Genomic DNA, 24,546 nt, shown 5'->3' with positions numbered 1-24,546 from the left:
CATACCAAGGAGATTGTCCATCTGCAACAAAAGAGAATTACTTTCCTTCACTTTAATGTTTTCTTTTTCTCTCCTTTTCTTTGCCTTTTTTTGTTTGTTTGTTTCCTTCTGCCTTATAATTTGCCCATCTTTACTTTGCTCTTGCCTCTCTGTCTGAAATCCTGATAACTGGAACAGATAATATGTTATTATTGTATTACTGTATAAAAGTGCATGAAAGGAATGAAGCAGAAAAGGTAAAGGAGTTGCTCAGTGTACTGTCTTCCCATTTTTCAAAACTTGGAGCATCATGTTATTTTTTTCAAATGCAGATATGCATATGCACAGAGAAAGAGAGAGTCAACAAAAATATAAAGGTTATATCTCCAATTGTTTAGTTAATTTGCTATTGTAAATGCTCAAAGAATCTCCCTTTTTAGACAGTTTAAAATTTTACACAAGATCATCAGGGTTGTTGTTTTATCATGCTGTAGAAATACTGTTATCCAAATTTAGTAGTCTGGGACTTCGAAATTTTCAAAAAGATAGCTGTGTTTATCTATTTTGGTGTAAAAGAGGGAGGGGGAAGTCTTGTGGTTCCTGTAAGACTAACTGATTTATTTCAGCCTAAACTTTTATAGACTGTAGCCCATCTCTTTCAACTGGGTCAGCAAAGCCCATTGTCAATAAAATATATATCAGGACCAAATGTATTCATCTTCATGTTAGATTATGCAGGTGTTTTTCAACCCACTCACAGCACCTAATAATTGAGGTTGTCCTATGTTTTTTCCAGTGTTATTCAGATTGCAAGCTTCTCTAATTATCATGAAATGGTTCCATTTTATTTGCTATAGTGGTCACCTTTCATGTCGTTTACCAAATATAGCTAACCAAGGAATAAATAATTGCAACCTCCAAACTGACTGAAATGTCCTTTTATGATCTGAAAATTTTAACAAAAAGAGGAATATATCCAGTCAACATATTTTATAGTGCTAAACTTAAACCATTTCTATAGTGTTTCCCCCAGTAAAGTATCGAAGTAATTAATTCACAGTCCTGTGCTCTGTCTTCACAGCCATCATTCAGCCTCTGTTCAGCTAGGATTACTATTTCCTCTGTACCTGAAGGGTATCTGGCAAGGTTTTTTTTCTCTTCCACTATGGTTGCATCTACAGAAATAATGCAGTTTGACACCATGTGCTGTAGCTCCATCCTACAGAATCCTGACATTTGTAGTTTTACAAAGTCTTTAGGCTTTTCTACCGAAGAGTGCTGGTGGCTCACCAAACCACAAATCCCACGATTCTGTAGGATGGAGCCATGGCAGTTAAAGTGGTGTCACACTGCATTATTTGTGCAGTGTAAATGCACCTCTAGTCCAAGAAAGAAACCACTCACCACACTGGATAGGTACAACATATGGATGTAATATTAGATATAGGTGCACCCTATGTTTCAGTCTTCATATAATTTTTTTTTAACATTTACTGAAGGAAGCAGTGCAGGCTAGTGTTTAAAGTGCTGGACTTAGGAGACCCAAATTCAGATCTCTGCTTGATCATGGAATTTATCCTGCCCAACTGAGCCCCAGTACCTCTCAGCAAACTTGCCTTACACACTTCTTGCACACTGCCGCTCACTTCCATCCTATCTCCCTATCTCCCTCACCTCATCATACCGCACCCCTTCACAATGCATCCTTTCCTGTCTGCACTCCTCAACTCACTCCACTTACTTTTCCTGGTCACCTACTCCCTCCTCGCCACATCTCACATGCTCACAATATGTCCTTGCTTCTCTGCCACTCAAACCACTCGTTTTTCTTCCCTCCTACTCTTTCCCTTGCCTCACCTCACACACTAGCAATGCATGCCCTTCTTGCACTCCACAACTTGCATCACTCACTCTCTTTTCCCTCTTACACTCTCCCTCACCTCACCACTTATCTGAAAGGCAAAGGCAGACTTGTTTTTGCAGAACAATTTCACAGAACAGTGCCTATATGTTTTGCCCCATTTATGCGTTTCAACAAGGACTAGAGACTTGGAGTTTTCAATAAAAACATGGAATCAGATGTTCCAAATGGGTATCAACGGCTTGAATCTCGGTCAAACCTAGCCAAACTGGGGTATGCCAACCCTACTAAGATAAGGCCCTGTGATGTACATTAACAGCCAATGTTTAGCCTCACTTCAGCTGGGATTGTTCTTTTCTCTGCATCTCAAGGGTGTCCAGCAATGTTAGTAATACTGAACCTATGCAGTCGATTACCCATTTCTTTCTACTGTTATATCAGCCAGAGGCTTTTTAGTTTGAATTAGGAGGCAGACTTTTCAATGCTGGACTTTCAGGCAGATTTTTGTCATGGTTTTCTCGAAGGTAAATATCTCCTCAAGTGACATAAAATCAGAAGAGATCTTGCAGTTGTCAGATCTACTAGAACATTCAGTGACACTCCTCCTGAGGACCATGCTGGAAAGGCGGAAACTCTATTTAATACTATTCTGGATCTTTCTTTTCTGGCAGGGAAATCTAAATAGATGACATTGACATACAGGTGCCATAGGCCAGGGAGAGGTCAGAAGGAAGGGAACAGTTGTCACTTTGCTGTGACATGGGATGGTGAGGGGAGACCTTGAAGAAGGTGACAGCTGACAGGTTCAAATCAACCAGGGGTAATAGGATAGGAAAGAGCTATCACTGGGATATATGCAGCTATTTTTAACTGCTCTTCCACACATGTTTAGAACACATCAGCAGCTTAATTTATGTGTTCAGCTTGAAACACCTTAAATCTTCCAAGTTAAGGATAAACTATGATGTTCTTTCTACAGCAAGGGTCATGCTGCCTTTCAAATGTTGTTAGATTGCAACTCCTTGCAACCCACCCCAGCACAGTTGGTGGTGAAGAAAACTGGGAGGTGTATCTCAACAATCTCTTATATAGTTCCTGAGCAACATAATGTGCTTACTACAACAAGAGAGTAGTACACTGATGGTAATTAGTGGGAAACAAACTGGGATGGCCTATAATGTGGAAGAACCCCTTCTTAACCATTTTGTCACCCTGTAGGAAGAGACAGACTCATGACAGGCATAGCAAGTGGGGTGGCCAAGGAAGGTTGGATTTGATTTGGAACCATCTGATGTACAATCCAGCTTATATAGTATGTCAAGCCAGCTTTCATTGAGGAACAAGCACCCTGTGGCCCGCTAGGTATCTTTACATACCCAGTACCTATCAGCCCTATCCAGTGGCCAGAGATTATAGGATTTGTATACCAAAAACATCTGAAACTTCATAGCTTCCAAGTCCTGTTCTAATTGAGGGGACAGGAACCATGAACAGAAAGATATCTTTCAATTATTATCTGCCTTCCTAGTACTTAACAAACTGAACCTTAGCCCACTCTCATCTCTCTGTAACAAAGCATAACCTAAGTGGCCTTGGCTATTTTTCTGTACAAACTATGTTTATACCTAGTGGGAGATAGTGGGAGAGTAGGACCATATTGGGGAAAATGCTAGCCATCCTCCTTATTGTAGTAGTAGTTTATTGATGCTCATACTGTAGGCCAATCACATACAAAACAAGTGAGTACAATAAGAACTGCAACATGGAATAAATAGCATGTAGATCTAGAATACTTTAAAAATTCAGTGAGATTAAAATACTTTGATTATAACCAACAATGCTGTGTTGTTTGCATAAGTCTGATTGTATACACAACTGTGTGTAGGCTCTTTCTGTCTGAGGAGTATACTTTTTGCTTGGTCTTTGATCACATGGGCAGTGCCTTCATGCATTCTGTTGGATGCATGGCTGATTTTTGTGTGCATGGCTAGCTGAGGGTCTGGAGTTCTTCTGGAATTCACCTACATAGGCAGTGGCTGCAGTCTGCTCCATCCTCCAGGTCTTTCACTGAAGATGCAAGTAGCCACGATTCTAATCACTTGGCATGATTATGATTCAGAAGAGGGATTTAAGCCAACTATACTGAAAAATACCTTTAATCTCTATCAGTCTGCCACTCTCAACAACTACATCCCACCCTTCTTAAAAATTATTAATCAGGGCAGCTTTCCTAAATTAAATTAAATGTATGCATCACTAGAGACAACCTGAATCCTTATTTTTATCTTTTAATTCTGCTTATTGTAGACTGAGTAATTTACAAAAACAGAAGCAACTAAAAATATCCATGTATCTGATGTGAAAGAGAGGCTGAATCTCAGGTTGAATTAAAATGGATTTCTTTCACAAAGTAAATATATAATACAATTATTAAGACATAATGTTGTTGTTGTTGTTGTTGTTGTTGTTGTGTGCCTTCAAGTCAATTCCAACTTATGATGACCCTAACATCACTCTAGCATGGGGTTATCTCGGCAAGATTTGTTCACAGGGAGTTTGCCTTTGCCCTCTTTGAGGCTGAGAGAGTGTGGCTTGCTCAAGGTCACCCAGTGGTTTTCCATGACTGAGCAGGGATTTGAACCCTGGTCTCCAGAGTCATAGTCTAACCCTCAAACCATTACACCATGCTAGCCCCAAGACTTAACATAATGAACCAAATAAAATATAATATATGTAAAACAATACTCTGTATACTTAACAGATGCCAGCATGGTGAGTGGCTTCTGTGTTGGACTAGGGGTACATCTGCATTGTAGAAATTATGCAGTTTGATACCTCTTTAATTGCCATGGCTCCATTCTACAGAATCCTGGGATTTGTAGTTTGGTGAGGCACCAGCGCCCTTTGGCAGAGAAGGCTAAAGATCTTGTAAAGCTACAAATCTCAGGATTCCGTAGGATGGAGCTTCAGCACTTGAAGTGGTGTCAAACTGCATTATTTCTGCATTATTTCTACAACTGCATTATTTCTACAGTGTAGATACACCCTAGGATGTTGGAAGACCAGAGTCTGAATCCCCACTCAGCCATAAAGAATCCTGGTGGCACAGTGGTTAAATGCTGGCACTGCAGCTTCTCACAACTGCCAGGTTGTGAGTTCGATCCTGCAGGGCTCCAGGGTCGACTCAGTCTTGCATCCTTCTGTAGGTCGGATGGAGACAATTGGTTTACACATTGTAAAGTGCTTAGGGAGTGCATAAGTGCACTGATAAGCGATATAGAAATGTACTTACTATTATTATTGCTATAGAAACCCACTGGGTGACCTTAACCAAATCACATTCTCTCAGCCTTAGAGTAAGGCAATAGCAAACCTCTTCTGAATAAATCTTACCAAGAAAAACTTGTGGTACAGTCACTATATGCTAGAATTAACTTGAAGGCACATTACAGAAAATAAACCTTTGTTTTTACAAGCATTGCTCTGAAAATGATTGCATTTTATATGCATTTTAGTATGGACCATATGTGTAGGTAAATTTTTTGTACTTCTTCAGTCTATGCCTTCCTTATAATTATTAATACATATCTATTGCCCCGCCCCTCAAAAGCATTTCTTTTAACAGCCATAAAGATATTTGGCTGAAATAGGTTGAAGTACTTTGTGAAATAAAACCTTTTTCATGTACTCTGAAACTCAGGGGCTGTACAGATGGGTGGCGGGATGCCGCTCTTTTTCACCCTGATTGGGGCCGTGGCAACCACACACCACGGCCTTTGCAGGGATTTTAAAAAATGCCACAAAAAGCAGTTTCTTTTTGCTCCCTGGAAGGGGTGTCATAGGCACAGTGGCACGCCATGATCACACCCCTTCCACACTGCGCCATTTGGGTGCTGCACCAGAGTTGCATCATCATGGTGAGTGGTGTGTAGACCTGTATGTACCACAATGGCACCCTGCCAGTGGCAGTAGGGCTTGGAACATGCAGACACTCAGCTTTCACCCCACTCACAGGCCAGCACTTTTCACCAGTCTGTACAGGACCTCTGTCTCTCTTTCAGATCTGAAACAATCCATAAACCTGCCTATATAACCTCTGCTGTGTGACGGATTCATTGATGCGGGTTAAGAAAAAAAATACCTTCACAAGATAGACTATATTTGTCCTGGTTATCTAATGCAGTATTAAGGTGCACTGGTAGAAATCAGTGGCCTCATTGCAAGTGAGGAAAATAATTGTTTTGTATGAAATCAAAGATAACAATGATGTATGCTAAAGAGGGCAGGGATGGGAGAATGAAAGAAGTTAAAATATGAACTTTATTGCATCCATTTTTTTGAGAGTTAAGGGTACGGGAAGAGGACGCACGACCGGCAAAAAACGGATTTTACCGCATGTCAAAGCGTCCCCCCAAAGGCCCGGTTCCATTCCGTTATGCCAAGCCATCCTCCTTCAGTGCTGAGGTGCATGAAATGTTCTGGTTGGAAGTTTTCCAACCAAGCAAAATGACGCCCGTCAGCACTGAAGGAGGATGGCTTGGCATAACGGAATGGAACCGGGCCTTTGGGGGACACTTTGACATGCAGTAAAATCAATTTCTGGCCAGTGGCACATGCATACACAAGCATCCTCTTCCCGTACCCTTAACGCTAAAAAAACAGGTGCAATAAAGTCCTGACACACATATTTCTTCAGGGAGACTAAATTCGAACAAAAGTGTATCAATGCAGACATGATCCCTTTACACTGGTAGAAATGATTGCATCTTAGACTATCTAGAATTGCACTGATGAATGTGTGCTGTGCTTTCTCTCTCCTCATAATAACTCTCTAGTTTCCCTACCAAGGAAGGACGGGCTTGATCTAGCCATGGCTGCTAACACTAACACATTTTGCCCTTTCTCTTGCTCATGGGGATGCTGCATGCTCTTCCAAATGCTTCTCGCATCGTTCTCGAGTCCAGCAGCTTCTTGCGCTCAGTACATCGGTAAGCTTTTCACTCTTATGCTGGTTGTCAATCAATATTTTTCAAATCAATAACCATATTTTTGTAACAAAATCAAACATTTCATATTATATTGTATTAAAGCAGGGATGGGCATAAGCACACAGGATCTACTTGGTTTATTTGCTGGTTTTTATAACAAGAAGCAATCATATCCTGGTGCAAGAAGTATACATGGTGAATTGCAGGGAATTCTGAACTAGGAATTTGTTTAAGGACTAGAAGTGATCCTAGACACTCTGACCTCATTAACATTCCCTTCTGCATAAAAATCCATTCCTGGTCATTCCAAGCTTATTAATTTCAGCCAGTGTAATCTGACAGGGGAGGAAGAGTTAAGTTGCTACTGCCATAGCTAAATGAGAGTGAGAAAACCCTGCTGAACTATTACGAAGCATCGAAAACTCTATCAGTACTTCTAGATCTACCCTTAAACTTAAACATTAATCCATTTATTGTGGCATAAGTTTTTACAAACTGGACCTTTATCCACCTGATGAAGTAAACTCTAGTCCTAAAAAATTATGTCATAATGTCAGTGTTAGCCATAAAATGTGGCAAGACTTGTTGCTGTTGTGAATCAATACTGGCACTGTAAACAGATTCACTTGCTAGAAGGTCTAAAAATGTTACTAGCTATCTTGAGGGACCTATTTGCTTGGAGCCAAAGCCAATGTTATCTCTACATTGTTTTCACAAAAAGCGGGGTAGAAATACAAGTTTTATTATTATTATTATTATTATTATTATTATTACATTTAGTGCCTGCTGATCTAATAATTTTGAAATCCACAAATAGTTTGTTTACTGTCTTATTTATCATTTAAAAGGAAATTGCCTACTCACTATTGCAGAAAGAAACACAAATTAAACATGACCTCTTCTATGATCAAGAATTGTTGATCTAGGAAGATTTCTCTATAAGGAGCCACACTCAAGGTTCTCTAAGAACCTAAGGCCACAATTGGCCATTCTTACACCTCTTGCAGAGTAAACAAGTGTATACTTCTTGCTTTTGTTGAGGAACCAGCCTAGAAATGACACATTGAATGTTCTTTATGACATTCTGGCCACTTTTGTGCAAAACAATAAATCAGAATTCTTAGTTTTCTTTGGTTGCAGCCTATTCACTCTCATTTTGTTCTTCCTGTTTACAAAACTAACAAACAAACCAGAAATTGATAGCTTTTTGTTATGTCTAAACCTGGGATCCAAGATTCACAAAACAACTATATTGAGACAAATCAGGTTTATTGCTGGGAACAAAACGAAAACAGAATTCTGAGTTTGACCAGCATAATCAGATATCAATTTGTGATATGTCTGTCTGCTTGTATAAATAAAAGAACCAACGTGGGAGTGAACAGGCTGAATACAATAGCATAATGCTCATTCTCAACAAGCCAAGAATCCTGGCATATTGTTATATATGAATGCAGAAAGTGTGTGTCCATGGCTCAAAAGCCATGATAATAATGAAACAGCTACACAGACTGACATGTTAGTCAATTGGGGAATTTTAGAATGGAAAGAATTATGTCTCCCATGTTATAAAAATCCACACTGATTTACAATCTGTTTGAAAGCCCTTATAATATAATGCTATATGCCCCCTTTCACAGAAACGAGACAAAAACTGAGTCTCAGCCAGAAGTTGATGTCTGGGAAATCCTTCGGAATGCTCCTCCATCAGAGTATGAAAAAATTGCTTTCCAATATGGCATCACTGATCTGCGAGGGATGTTGAAAAGGCTCAAACGTATCAAGAAAGAGGAAAAGAAAAGCACATGTAAGAAAAAGAAATATCCCTCTACCTCTGCAGAAATTATTTTACTTTAGGAGAAATGTGACATGTGAAGTAACCCTCAAACTCTGCTATACAAAATAAATAATAAAAGTGTGAAAGGCCTTTCCAAATGTTCAGGCCCCTTCTTCCCATTCTTATTTACTGTTAAGAAGAAATACATAAGAAAAATCAAATAGAAGGAATTAGTTTAAGCAAAAGAGGTAGAAGAATCTCATGGTTTGCTGACATTCAATAACTATTTAATAAGCTGGATTTAATAATGTTCCACTAAATTTTAAAAGAGAACAATGTTCCACTAGAATTCAAATGTTCCATGGAAATTCAAAACTGAAAAACAAAACTGAAAAGTGGACAGTCAAATTAAATCTCTGCCCAGTTATGTGTAAACTAGGCAATGAATGGATTATATTAAAATGCAAGCTTTCTGCTACCAGGTATAAGACTTTTCTGTTGATCCCAACATATTATATATTGCTGTCATCTCTATCTGCTTGTAATTTTTATTGGGTAAGTATTTAACAGGCAGATTTTTCTGTTGGGAGAAAGAGCAGACAAAAAATAAGGCAGGGGAAGCCCCAATTACACAGGTAGATATCCACTGACATGATGCTGGATCTTATCCATAGTCTTTTGCTGCCTTTTAGTCTGTAACTGCTATGAAAGATTCTTGAAGGGTTCTGTTTGTATTAGTTTAAAAGTTCAAATACAGTAATTGTCATATCTTTGTACACCACCCAGAAATTTGATGGATGAATGTTTTGAAATAAATTAAATGTTTCTTAATAAATGTTCAGAAACATCTATATAAATAAAAATGTCATTTGTTCAAACTCTTAAAACTCTGAAAATTTTTCACCAATTGCTTTGAAATTTTGACACAACGTTCCATTCGAATATATGCATGTTTATATATACCTAATATGTATTTATATAGAGATGTCACACCTGTGACAGGTAAAAATATGGGTTTTTTTGGAAAAACAGTGCCATCTATCGGATGTAACAGCAACACACCCCAATGGATATGCCATTTCAAGAGATTGCAATTCCCAATTCGATTGGTGTTTGCAATCACCATCAACATAGCTCAGGGCCAGTCTTTACAATTGTACGGTTTAGATCTAGACATGGATTGCTTCTCACATGGAGAATTATATGTTGCGTGTTGTAGAGACGGAAAACCAGACAGTCTCTATATCTAAACAGAAAATGGAACAACAAAAAATATTGTATACCCACTAGCATTGTGAAATTAAATATTTTAGAAACGTGTGCTTTCTCTTTTCCTTCTTTTTCATTTAACCATACTGAGCCACAGCAACGCATGGCCGAGTATAGCTAGTTTAAAATAAATATTCAAATGAGCCCTAAAATATAGTCGGATGCTTTTCCTCCTCAAAGTTACAAAATTAGCAACATTTGAAGAGGGTAGATTCTTATTGTACAAACCCTTTTCTCCCCAGCCTTTCTCAAAAGATTGGATCCTGCCTACCAGGTAGACAAAGGACAGAAGATCAAGTTTGTGGTTGAACTTGCTAACCCAGATGATGAAGTGAAATGGCTAAAGAATGGGCAGGAAATTCAAGTGAGTGGCAGGTAAGAGAGAGAGAAACAGAAACATTGCAGAATGTGGCAATTCTAAACATCATCAGAAGAGGGAGGAAAGAAATGGAATGTTCTTTAAGAAAAGAACAGGTAGGGAAAAATGGCAAAGACTTTATTGGGGGATGGGGAGGAGAGCAAGAAATGCTTGTTAATGTATAAATGATTAATACACAGATTTTCATTATTGATTTTTATCATCCCTCCATTCATTCTCTGCACCTGGATCTGACTCCCCCCAATGTTCGCTTCTTTAGCAAGTAAGTTATCAGATTACACCTTCCTGTTTATGATCCGGTTAATTTCCATTTCCTATAACCAAATGACAATGCTATAATACAACAAAACAATTAGTTTAACATTTTAACATATTTTTCATAGTGTGTTGTGGATTGTTTCTCCTGCTTAATTGCATGAAGCAACATAGTTGTGGAAGGGGGAAGGGTATATTGGTTGAAGATATCACTTCTTATGATGGAATACTTTTTAACTAATGATGTTTGCTGTGTAATCCATCAAACAAAACTGAACAGGTTGTCACCTAAGCTATCACAGCATGCAAATTACCTTTGCTTTATGGCATAGTTTGTAGGGTGATCAGTGTTATTATCTGCATGACTGTTGTCCTGGTGATAATGTGGGTTTTTTCACCCATACTGCAAGGCTGGATTAATTCCTCAGTGGCTTACTTTAGAATAAAGGAGAGAGTAAGTGCTAGGATACATCTTCAACTTTCATAGATCTGGGAAAGGGGAGTAGAGAATCCAAAACCTCGCCTCTTTTCTGTCATCACCAAAGGCGGAATTATGTTTGATATAAAGGCAAGAGAGCCAGAGTGGTGTAGTGGTTTGAGTGCTGGACTATGACTCTGGAAACTAGGTTTCAAATCCTCACTCAGCCATGGAAACTCACTGAATGACCTTGGGTAAGTCACACTCTGTCAGCCTCAGAGAAAGACAATGGAGATTATCAGACGGGGGACAGATGTCCTTGTGCCATCCTTTTTCCACCCTTCCCATGTGATCGCTGGAAGGACTTTCAGAAGATGTTGCACTGGTCCAGTCATTGTCCCATCCAGGAAGTGCAAATGACTGCGATCACGTGAAAGATTTTCAAATGATGCTGTGCTGATCTTATCATTGTCCCACCAGTGAGGTGGAATTGTCCCATTCTTGGCCTTCATTCTTGATTTCTGCAATGAGCTTTACATGGGGCTACCCTTGTGCCAAGTTCAGAAGCTTTAGTTGTTTTAAAATATGGCAGCCAGACTGGTCACTGGTACATCGAGGTTTGACCATATAACGCTGGTATTAAAAGATCTTCACTGGTTGCCAATCAGCTTCTGGGAGCAGTGCAAGGTGTTGTTTATCACCTTTAAAGCCCCACATGACTTGGGCCCAGGTTACTTGCAGTAACGCCTCTCCCTATACAGTCTGCCCTGCACTCTCAGAACGTCTGGGAAGCATTTACTACAGACACATAAGACCAGATTGGTGTCCAGTTCCCAGAAGACCTTTGTCTAACTGCTCCAAAATTATGGAATGACCTGCCAGAGAAGATCCATTGTATTACTACCTTAGATGCTTTTAAGAAAGCTATTAAAATGGATCTCTTCCAGCAGGCCTTCCCATCTGACTCTGTATAAGCACTCTACCCACCTCTATACCCAATCTCTGTTTATGCATGATAAGAATTTTTAATTTTTAACTTTGTAATTTGCACTATGTATTTAATATTTATTATGAGGGTTAATTTTTGGGGAAGTTTAGAATCACTAAGATTATTTTATTATAGTTTGTATGTATTTTATTTGGTTGTAATCCCGCCTCGATCCACAGGGAGAGGCAGGAAATATAAATAATTTTATTACTTATTACTATTATTTTGTATTAATGGAAGAACCTGTTAATGCAGTTCCACTTCACTTACAGTTTAATGAGAGGATCAGCACGAATGTATGAATGCCTTTCATGCGATCTCTATCATGGATGAGATAAGGACAGGCTTTGCTCCCGTCCCCCGTCTGATAATCTCCAATGGTAAACTTGCTCTGAACAAATCTTGCCAAGAAAACCTGTGATAGCTTTGCCTTATGGTCACCATAGGACAGAAACAACTTGAAGGCACCCAGCAACAATGTGATGGTAATATATGCAATTTCTATTCACATCTTGCCAGGTACATTTTTGAGGCTCTTGGAAATAAGAGAATTCTGACTATCAACCATTGCTCATTGGCTGATGATGCAGAATATCAGTGTGTGGTTGGTGAAGAGAAGACTTTCACAGAGCTATTTGTAAGAGGTGGGCATCATCATTGTTGGATCACATTATGAGAAACCTGGGTTTGGATCTAAATGTGTATTCTATTTTTGACCATGAATATTTTCAACACAAAAGCAGTTAACCTCTGAATGATAAGAACAGCCTTTTGAAAATAAATTGTGTGTGCATGCGCGCATGTGTGTGTGTATTGTCATTATTCCCCTAATCTGCTTTGGGGGGGGGCATTTTTAACATTATCAGGGTTTCTTCTTTCATCTGGAGTGCACAAGCCCAGTCAGTCAGTTATCATATACAGTTATACCACAGTTAACCAAGTAAATGTGTTCCTAGGCTTTATTGTATCCAAAGGCAGAAACAACATGGAAAGAATAGAAATAGGTTATTACACAACAAAACAGAGGAGCAGTTCAACATGTTGCAGCAATTTTTTTATCCACAACTAACAATATGTACATGTGAAATTAAACAACTTGGTCACACAAGCTCGACATAAGTAAATAAGAACACATTGTACCTTCTGGAAACCACGTGAAACCTTCTTCCAAAATGCATCCAGGGATTATTTATTTCACTAGTCTCCACTTTGCTTATGGTTTCTGTTTTGGTGGTCAGATGTATAGATCTATGTTTTTAAAATATGTTGAGGATAGCTGGTGAGATAGTATTATCTCCTCTACTCTACTCTCTCTGCTTTGCTGTTCACACGTGCTCAGTAAGGATTCCTGGAGGCAGATGCTTTTTACCTTGCCTGCTGCAGGCAGGCAGGCACACACAGCTATTGCAAAATCAGTAGAGTAGAATCCTGGTCTTTCTCAGCTCAAGCTTTTCTACAGTTTACTGCACACATGCTGCTACAACCCACAGGTCTGTGTTATTTTGTAGGGGTGGTTGGTATGGACTAATGAAACAACAATCTAGATCTAGACTTCTCTGACTAAAGAGCTTATCCCAGCAGCCAGTTGTTTTAGGTTTTCTACTTGAAAACTATACTTAGATAGGTAGTGAAATGAGAACACACTCTTTTGCACCATCATTGCATTTGAGCTTCAGTGATGTTAACTCCTGTGTTCACTTTCCTGCACCAGAAATACAACGTTGAGGTTTCCCTGCTGGAGTTCCCCAGAGAATTCTCAAGGGACCTGCAATGAAATCACACTTACACTAAGCCTGCTGTGTTCCCAATATCACAATGAAATGGAATGACACATTGACACCCTAAGTGTGAATAGCAGGATGGAGTCATTAATGGATTATTTCCAGTGGGTAAAAAATTGATTTCCAAATGACCCAGCACCTGTCCTGGCTGGTACTGCCCTGGGAGAGTCACAAGATAATGGGATAAACTGCAGGCAAAGAGAGGACTTATTGCGGTATAACAATGTCTCTGACAAGCTTCTGAGTCCATTCTTCTGGGCACAGACTATGGGAGTTGCTATTTCACTGTGAAGAAAAAACCTACTTTATAATTTTGGGGAGACATGGGGGAGATATAGGTAAGCACATGGTCTTGATTTGCCAAATAATAATAATAATAGGAAGAAGAGGAGGAGTTTCAAGAGAGCAGAAAAGTGGGGATTTGAGAATAACACAGTACAAAAAAAGTGGTCTGTTTTTAGTGCAGAGGTAGGGTAGGCTTAGACATGTACCAATGTTCATGACAGAAAATGGGCTGAACTGGAAGCATCTCAGGGCAGAAGCAAAAACAATGAGAGAATATGCCACTGGCTGGACTCTGCCAAAACCCATTTAGTAGGCCTCAAAACAGCTGCACTCTGAACGGGGCTAAACATCTGTTCTAGCTGCGGGCTTTAATTCTCATACTACTTCTGGTGACATGTTTCAGTCTGAGGCACTTTCAGTAATTAAAATGGCAGCAAAACCCATTTCTGGCAGCAGTCAGTGCACATAGCGCAGGGTAGGGGACAACTGTCGAAAGCTGTTAAGTGCTGTTACCTGTCCCAGATCCTAACCTAGCATCCTAATATGAGTGTGAAACAAACCCTAAAAGGAGGCAGTTTCTATAGGAATCTTACTGACAAGAAAAGGATTTTCTTTACTGGACAAGGCAGTAAATTTAAGAAAAAACTTTGGAGTGGATAAAACCTGGGACTCATTCCAATTCATCCTCAACTCTTTCCCTTTTCTTTTGAATAAAGTAACATCTTTTCTCTGGCCGTCCTCCTCTCCTTCTGGCCCTCTGAAATATCACTATGCTTTGTGCCAAAAACTGTATTAATAGTTTTAGGAAAAACAAAGCTTGGCCTCTCTTATATGACAGAGATTACGTAAAGTATCCTGAGTGTCAGATTTAGAAAGAGGGTAACAAAGCACAATCTTTGTTTTATAGTTTTTCCATGCAGTGGTTTACCCTAATAGCTCCATATACATCTGTGAAGTTATTATTGGCAGGTTCCATGGGAGTGCAAGTTTCTTTTATTCTTGGTTTCTGTAGAAGGAAATATATTTTGCTACAGCTCCATTGTGGTGAAAACAACTGAATGGGAATGAAAAGGTTTTGTTTAGCTGTTGTCTAAGCATGCAATGATATAAATTGAAGCATATCCAAGCTTTCTGTAAGCATCAACATATTTTAAGAGAGGTGGCACATGGAAAATTCCATACACTACAGAGTCCAGAATGCAAGCTCCTAAGGGAAGCAAGATTAGTTGTTTTCTATCACATTTGCTCCAGAAACATTTCTTAAAGGAAGGGCAACACATACTATATTCTTCTCTGACATCAAGTTTCTTTCTCGTTTCTAGAGGCTCCCATCCTGATTATCCATCCTCTGGAGGACCATGTGGTCACAGTTGGAGAAAGAGTGGAGTTTGAAGCTGAAGTGTCAGAAGAAGGGGCTACTGTGAAGTGGTATGCAGAACAAACAAAAATACTGAGAAATTGGGGGGAAGGGGGGGGAATTCCCTGGTGGACCTTAAAAAATGAAAACAATACCCTTCAAGGTACTCGGGACAGAAACAGTCTTACAGGTGCCTGCCAGCTTTCTTAAATTTAGGATTAGCATATTGAGTTAAACACATAAGTCTGAATTAATTTGTTCAGGGGTGGGAATCATACAGCACTTCAAATGTTTTGGATTACAATTCCTCCCACTGCTCACTATAGGCAATGCTGGGTAAGGCTGCTGGGACCTGCATTTTGCAGGAATGAATACGATATCTTGAGGACTGCATGATTCCCACCCCTCCTGTTGTTAATTCCAATTAGAGTAGCCTCATTGATTCAGTAGGATTTATCTATGTGTTGACTCACATTCAACAATTGATTCAATGGATCCACTGTGACTGGGAGAAACGAATACAATTTAGGCCACAGTGTGCAGCTTCATATCCCTTTTTCTTTCTTCTAAAGTGATGGAGGTTTAAATATTTTCTCCATTTGTTTTTAATTCTATTTTAACCTCATCATCCTCCCATGGGAGCTAAAAAGGAAACCCCCACTGGTACCAATGGAAGGAGATTTCCCTTCTTCTTCTTTTAAATCTGCATACTGGGAAAATTGGAATTATATAAAAACAGGTGAGGTGGGTTAAACCTCCCCCACACATACATGTTGATCCAAATCTGGATCAGAATTCTGCCGGCTAACATTAGACTAAAGGATATAAAACTGACTACTTTGTATTCACTGTACCATGTAGTTTGACTCTCTTCTACTAAATAGCCAGAAGAGAGAGAATATAACACAATCAGTTGCTCTCCCTATAGCTTCAATCAGTAGATGGATAATAGGGACATCTCTATACACTCAAGGTGAGAAAGAAATTTAGTTCACATCACATCAATTTGATTTAAATACACACAGATCTGAAGACCTTCTCACATTATCATTTTCTTGCAAACTTTTCGTGTTATACACACAATTGCTTCTGAAGTGAAATGCAACTTTTATTGTATAGGTTGACAAAAGCCAAAATATGGGGAATCCTTATGCTTTTGATGGTATATCGGTTGCAGTGGTTAAATGTGGTACAAGAATGAAATATGTTTATCGGATGACAGAATTGTATACTGCAAGAAATAACATCTGCAACCCAACATCCCCTTAGCATAGCATAGCATAAGTATCAGGTGTATATAAGCTACACAAGGACTACATAATCCCCATGAGAATTGTAACATTGCACAACCCATACCCATGATTACGTACTGTTCCACAAGCACATTAGATAATGCAACCACAGTGTACAATATACCACCTGCAACTGGAGTGCAAAAAGTGCAACTGCAATGTGCACTGTGAAATACACAATCACAACATGCAAAGACAAGGTATAGAGAAACATGCTGTCTGTGCAATGCCATTTCCACTGCTATTAGCAGAATACATCCTTAGTGATGTAGATACTTTTTGGTCCCACGTATGTAGTATGACTGTAGCATGTATATGTCCCTAACTGATGCCAGCCAACATGTTTGCCGGTACAGTATCAAACAGTACCAATTTAAGTGTCAAAAGGCATCTGTTGCCGGATGTAGAATGTCACTTGTGATTAAAAGAAATTCTTTCCACCAGTGTTTGCATCAATATTTTTTAAAAAGTTTACTTCAGAGACCTTTCCATTCTATCGAAAAACATGGAAGAAATATCCTGGCAGGAAAAGTATCTCACCTTCCAGTTCTCCCAGCATATCACACTCCTGACTCACTTTTAATTTATGTCAGTCTTGGAGATAACAGCCCAACATCTCCTTAGTTGCATAAATATCTGCAGGTGCAGATAAGCTACACAAGCACTACACAATCTCCATGAAAACTGCAATATTGCACCACCCATATCAATGATTAGGTACTGTTCCACAAGCTCAGTAGAGCTCAATAGAGCTTATTTATTCATTGTTTACTTCAGAGGTCCAGTACCTTTCCATTGTATTGAAAAACATGTTTATAACCCCCCTCCATGGCAATGATCCACCATTCTGTTGATTAAACTAATTCATTCCTTTATGTGTAGTTTGTTTGCTTCCCCTTTTCGTTTTGGGAAGAAACAAACAAAAATAAATCATAAGCCCACATCTGAATTCACTATAACATTCTACTAGGCAACGTGTAGTTTTTCACTGCCGCATTTCAGGAGAGAAAGGGAAGGAAAAGAATTGAAACTGATCTTTGTAGCTGGTGACTATATACAGATTACACTTGTGTATATATTACATTCATGAAAATATCACTCAAATAATCCATTTGTTGTTCAGCATTCATTTTAAGATGTCTAGAGATATCTGGGTATGTGGGGTGTGTGGGTGTATAGGGGCGTGGGGGTATTTAATCCTTTCCAACACACAAAGCAGCTGCCACTATCTGATCTTGTGGATCATAGCTACTCCTTGAAATGTAAATGCTTATTTTAGAGTATTGATAGCTCTGGAATGGACATCAGGCAAGGGTGGAGTGCAGCTGTCCCCAGCTTTCAATGGAGTCAGAAATATGGGAGGAACTCTCAGATTCACAGCAAATGATTTAAATGGCCTTTTCCACAATGGGAGTCAGATTGGCTCCATCCCCATGGAACTGCTGGTGATTTATACTGTGGAAAATATATTGTTCCACATGGCCTTTGGCTTTTAAAACTCTGCATCTGAGGAAGTACACTTAAATCTTTGAAAGCTCGTGCTATAGCTTCTTTCTTTCAGGCTGCATCTGCACTGCAGAATTAACTTTAACTGCAGCGGCTCCTTGCTATGGAATTCTTTTAGCTTTCCCTTGTCGGAAAGCCCTGGTGCCACCACAAAGTACAAATCCCAGGATTTCGTAGCATGGGGCCATGGTAGTTAAAGCAGTATCAAACTGGATTATTTCTGCAGAGCAGATACAGTCTCAGAGGTGCTACCAGATCCCTTTGAAGTTTAAAATTATATTTAATTTGTTTTCAAATATTGGCTTTATCTATTTTGCTGTGCATCTTTGAAAACCCTAGTACATTGAAAAGTAATAACCAAATGCTATAAATAGAAAGATCACCATGATAAATAATATCACGAAGGATAATATCCGAGGGCGCCAAAACAAATGCTCATCAACACCAAATATAAAATCAGCATGAAGAATTAAATACTACCTACTGTTTAAACAGGAATGCAAAACCATGAAATCTTTTCAGTGGCAACAGTTCAGGGCCAAATTATACTAGCTGTTCACTATTTATTTTCCCATTGTCCTCTCTTTCATATTTCATGATTTTAAAAAATAAAATCATGTGCTCTGCTCTGGAGTGCTTGGTTTTTCTTTCAGAAATAACCAACACAACAAATAATCTCTAATGCAAAAAGTGGGTAAGAAAGTATTATTAAGCCTTTGTCTCCTTTTGGAGTTCCCATTTAGATTCTCCCCATTACAGTGGTACCCCGGGATACGAAAGCACCGCCTTACGAAATTTCCAGGATACGAAAAAATCCCATAGGAAAAAACTGTTCCGGGTTACGTTTTTTTTTCGGCTTACGAAAAATTTTTTTGGTGCTTTTCGGCGCTTTTTCGCACGAAACGCGGCTTTCCAGCGCTAGCGCCTATGGCTTTTTCGGGTTACGAAAAAAATCGGGTTACGAACGCCGCGGCGGAACGAATTAATTTTGTAACCCGAGGCACCACTGTACTTCAATTCATGATGGAGCAGAGTTCTCTTTGACTCAAATGGAAACATTTTCTCCATGCAAGTGAAGAAGAAGAACACAGATGAAAGGAAGCAGAGGGTTAAATTTGCTGTATTCTATGCCATTGACTCAGGCTGCTGCCACAGTGCAGACTTAATGCAGTTTGGCACCACATTAACTGCCATAGGTCAGTGCTGTGGAATTCACGTTGTAGTTTTGTGAGATATTTAACCTTCTCTGTCAGAGGGCTCTGGTGCCATAGGAAACAGCAAATCCCAGGATTCTGTAGGATGGAACCATGACAGTTAACGCGGTGTCAAAGTGCATTAATTCTGCAGTCTCCTTTCTTGTGCTAGCTATTTATAGGAAAAAATACTGCTCAATTGCAAACCATAGATTGCATGTAGTTTAATGTTAGCCTGTGTATGCTTATATATCTCCACATTATTGCTAAATTCAAATTTCATCCACATAAATTCATCCCCTCTCATGCAATTACTAATATAATCAAAGCATGTCTATTTTACATATGAAGAAATATGGAGACAATTGGTTAAACCAGAAATCACAAACTATGGCAGCATTGTGTTAGTTATGTCAACCCAATAACATTTGCTACATATAGGGAGAAGGATGGAATGGAGCTTACCCGAGAAGAAGCATTCAAATATCGGTTCAAAATGGATGGTAAAAAACACTATCTCATAATTAATGAATCTACCATGGAGGATAACGGACATTACAAAGTGAAGACTAACGGTGGGGAGTCTGTTGCTGAACTGATTGTACAAGGTGAGATGTGAGCAATAATACATAAGGAACTTTTCTTTTGATATGTGTATGGAGACCGGCAGTAATTCACTCTGTAGAAGAAGAAGAATGGCTGGTACTGAGATCTCTAATTGTAGCTAATTATGCAGGCCTCCAACAGCCTATTATGGGGATTGTTAGGCCTCTGTGCCGGATGTAATAGATATCCTGATAACAACAGCTGCCTACTTATCAAGTCTTGTTAAAGTCCCACATGCTCTGAGTGTCTTCCTACTTCACCTTTTCCCCTAAACCGTGTCTGTAGCCCCTTCATTTTGTGAAAGCAACATCAACAGTGGTTGGTTGACCTCTGACCCTTTGATATTTGTATTGCTTCATCTCCAAATTTATGATCTCAGAGAAGAAGCTGGAGGTGTATCAGAGTATTGCAGACTTGACAGTGAAGGCACGGGATCAGGCTGTATTCAAGTGTGAGGTTTCAGATGAGAACGTGAAGGGCATCTGGTTGAAAAACGGGAAAGAGGTGATCCCAAACGAGCGGATTAAAATCTCCCATATTGGCAGGTAGGTCATGCTTCACAAAACTAGACCAGGGAACTAATTTCATTTTGATGTGCTAAGAAAAAAAGGGTGGTATAAAAACCAACATTCTGCTCTAGTTTTAGTTCAAAATGTTGGGTAAGGTTTTCCTTGAGCACCAAGCTGGTATATAGGAGTGCCCTCCTATTCTTCAGTTCTAGATGAGAGGGATGTTGTGGATATTTGTGTGTAGGGTTGTGGTTACGTTATAGAGAATGTTGGTATTAATATATAAATGTTGATAATCCTGGATGAATTTCATGGAAGTCCAAAAACAGATGGCATATTTCTCTATCTTTCAGATAGGCACCATGCAAATCTGAGTTTAGGTGACTGTCAACCAGAATTCAGAGACATAGCTGTGTTAGTCTAGAATATCAGTATATAAATGGATCTTGTAGTACCTTTGCAAATAACTAGGTGAAGAAAGTTGTAGCATAAGCTTTTGTAGACTTTGGACTACTTCCAACGAAACCTTATGCTGCAACATCTTTTGCAAAGTTAGTTGCAAAGGTGCTACAAGATCCTTTGCATAACAATAAGCAGAAGTGTCTTTGGATTTTCAGGCATTGGTACAATTTGTCTGGGTTTGTGAACATTCAAATATTCTGCCTGGAAGTCATAACATATCACTAATCAAAACGTGAATATTGATATTTGGCAAACTTGGGGCAAATGTTCCAGTACAGTCACACAACATATTGAAAATTGCTGTTCCTTTAAGAAATTCCTTTTGAATAACACTATAATATACCTTGAGGTCAATCAAGTCCACTGCAGTGTATAGAGGAATCCCCATAGGGCACAACACAGCCCTAGCCTCTTTTCCTAGCAACCATACATTGACATTATGCTAGACCATGGCAAGGTACGGGAAGTCTGTTTGTACTTTTAGTATTCTATCTATCCTTTCCACCTGGTCAATAAAATAAACTCTTTAAAACAGACTAGAGAGCAATAGATTGGCCTGTTGGAGGCAAACAGAGACACCTCCCATTCCATATAACATCATAGTGCTTATATAGTACTTGTGCTTGATCCTGTGTGCCCAACGGATGTCCCTCCAGACATGGGTGCTGCATTTGCAGTGGACTGAACTGTGAGCCTACTGATGATATCAAGTGATAGTTCTTATCAAAAATCTATGTAAATATACAGGTTGTGATAGACAATCATAAACTTTGCACTTATTGAAGGTAATAACTTTATGCTTTTTATAAACCTATATACATATGGCATTCTTTGTAGCCTGATGCCTCTGATCTGGGATTGGATTTGTCCCACATGTGTTTTTTTCAGAATCCATAAGCTAACCATTGATGATGTAACCCCAGGAGACGAAGCTGATTATTCGTTTGTACCTGAAGGATTTGCATACAATCTCTCAGCCCATCTTCGTTTTTTGGGTAAGTATTGTACAATCTGCTTTCTAATAGCTGGTTGGAATTCTCTTGTTTTTAAATAAAGAAACTAAGCTTTAAGTCTGTTTATTGTAAATCCAAGCAATAAATGAAAATGAAGAAATAGGAAAATTCCCTCTGGGTGATGCTGGAATGTAAAAAGAAATTAATGATCAATACTAGTTAATAATGATATTGTTGACCAAGCACTTTTGAGTTTTCAGATCTGCTTACATAGAGTATTTCTGTCATGTCTATAGCAGCTCTGCTAGGTGTAGCAGTATCATAACCGAAATATAGCAGGTATCGGTAGAGAAGAGTATGGAAAACAGCAGTCTGTCTCAAGATACCTAGTGAGTTCTAGACAAAGTGAGATTCACCTACAAATGGCCCAGGTATTATTCTGTTTAGACTGATATGGACATCCTCAATTTGATGCATATATAGGCAGAATCTTATTATGAGGAATGGAGTCTTATGCATGATTCCTGCACCTGTGTTTGACCCAACTTCCTCCACTTTGTCAAGCTGAACATGATGAACTTGTTCCTTGTGTGAGCAGAAGGAGAAGGCTAGACAGATATATTGGAGGCATACACCGACTTTCCATTCTTATTACAACCTGAAATGCTGAGCACCTGTGTGTGCACACAGTAGAGAGAAGGGTGAAATAAGATACTGTTATGTCTTCTCTGACACTAGACTGGGTCAAGTCCAATGTCTTCCACTATTATTATTATCAGGTATCTTATATGCTGTTATATAAAGTATTTGGCTAAATATCATCTGACTTGAAAGCTAAGAAAATACATTTTGTTAATTAGATCTTTCCATAACAAGTTATGATCATTTAAATATATTATGGAGGAAAAGAAAACAGAATGATACTTAATAACTTACATTTTTACATAGACTAGCCATGAGCCAGTTGAGCTAGGCATTAGTCTTAGTGGAATTTATGGATGCACAGCTGTACATTCAAAACTTTGAAATAACTCATTAGAAGTAATGATGTTATTTGTGACACATTTACAGGGGGGATATAAAAATAATGTAATGATTGGCAATGTCGTTAATTTTGCTCTCTTTTTAAGTACAACAAGTAATGTTTACTTGTTACTCATTAAATGCTGCTTTGCGGGATTTATATTAGGGATTTGGGCAGTTTGCGCATTTTTCAGAAACTAAAGATAAAAAGTTTCTTTAAAATAATATAGTAGCAAGACTATTCAGTATGTAACAACAGTAAGTTACTTCCATGAGAGGAGCAATGAACAATGGATTACTTTTTTAAAATAATGTCCCAAGTTCTAAATCCATTGAACTTTGCATTTTTGGACTGTAAAAAAGTCATTTCCAAGTATAGAGCAGAGGAAAAACTCTGTGCATTGCTATTGCCTCCTAGACCAGCTCATTTTAAATTTAATAAAGGGAAAATCACTTCTTACTTTCATTCAAGATAATATAGTTGAGTTTCCAGAAGATAGCTACCCTAAATTAGAAGTCAATTCCTTGCTCAACCAGTTTCTTCTCTGTAAATGTGGATAGAGAGTGTCAAATCTATGTTGACATTCATCTAATAGAATAAAAGGAGATTCTAGTGTGCAGGAGCTCCTTATGACACTCTTTTATGGTAGAGTGTAAGATATATGAAGCATTGCAGTCTACAATATATCCTTTTAATTTGCAAGGTCTAGAGAGTGGCATGGTTAAAAGATGTGGTTTGCAGTTAGGACCTTTGGACATCAGTATTAAACCAAAGAACAATAACTTTCTATGTTGAGAGTATATATTTAACTGCTGAAACCTGGGGACTGAGAGCCATTGTGGTTCTTAAAAGGAGTTTTTACAATTCACTGCTAGAGAGCAATATTAGCTCCCCAGACTGGAAACCCCAAGTTTCCATAGTAGGTAGTCGTGGTAGTTAAAGTGGAATCATAGTGCTTTAATTTTGTAGTGTGAAAACCTTTAAAGAAAAGACCACAGAATTGGAAATTCCATCAACAGATAATGTACATTTCCATGGCTCATGCTAAAAACAAAAACACAAAAGCATCGCCATTCAGAACATCCTTGACTGAGCCAACAGAGAAGCAGTTGTTCAAATTAAAAATGAAAACTCTTTTGTACCAGAAACATGAGTCAGATGGAATTCTAATGGGAGTCATGAAGCCAATGGGTGGGAAAGGGTGGTGATTATCCAATATCATTTGAGAATGTGATCATTAAGATGGAGAAGATTCCAGATGAAGAAGCTCAGGACAGATGATCATGGCTAGGGAAATCTGCAGGAGTTAGCACTTCTCCAACCATTCTTAAACTGTGCTGTTCCAGCAGAACGTACATGCCATGGATAAGCCATATCAAATGTCTGCATTATGGCAAGACCACAAAGCATAAAATATCAGAATTTGGGCAGCTTAAGCAAATGTGGAGGGGGGAGAACATTTTCTTTTTCATTGGAATTTCTGATGAAATATTTAGCATTTGACAGTCAATGGTGTGGTATAGCCCACCCCAAAGAGGTGGCCTGCACCCACTGCTTTTCACTCCAGATTGGGGCCAGGGCAGCCTCACCGGCAGCCCTACAGCCCCAATCCGCCATTTTTCCGGGCTTCTGAAAAATGCTGCTTCTTCGTGGTCTGGAAAAGG

At 38.9% G+C, this 24,546-nt stretch overlaps 1 protein-coding gene across 2 annotated transcripts in view; it reads left to right on the top strand.

The window, feature by feature from the left end:
• Positions 1-24,546, top strand: part of MYBPC3 (myosin binding protein C3) — a 110,582-nt gene that overhangs the window by 33,473 nt on the left and 52,563 nt on the right. For both annotated transcript variants that reach the window (XM_042446640.1, XM_042446639.1), the window contains exons 10-18: positions 6,805-6,828; positions 8,469-8,635; positions 10,117-10,249; positions 10,513-10,515; positions 12,434-12,558; positions 15,303-15,408; positions 19,770-19,936; positions 20,314-20,479; positions 21,794-21,900. In XM_042446640.1, the coding sequence (XP_042302574.1) occupies positions 6,805-6,828; positions 8,469-8,635; positions 10,117-10,249; positions 10,513-10,515; positions 12,434-12,558; positions 15,303-15,408; positions 19,770-19,936; positions 20,314-20,479; positions 21,794-21,900 (998 nt within the window). The remainder of the gene's footprint in view (positions 1-6,804; positions 6,829-8,468; positions 8,636-10,116; positions 10,250-10,512; positions 10,516-12,433; positions 12,559-15,302; positions 15,409-19,769; positions 19,937-20,313; positions 20,480-21,793; positions 21,901-24,546) is intronic.

The sequence above is a fragment of the Sceloporus undulatus genome, chromosome 1 (genome assembly GCF_019175285.1).
Source record: "Sceloporus undulatus isolate JIND9_A2432 ecotype Alabama chromosome 1, SceUnd_v1.1, whole genome shotgun sequence".
In the NCBI taxonomy this organism is placed as follows: domain Eukaryota; kingdom Metazoa; phylum Chordata; class Lepidosauria; order Squamata; family Phrynosomatidae; genus Sceloporus; species Sceloporus undulatus.
This window is presented reverse-complemented; position numbering and strand designations above follow the sequence as displayed.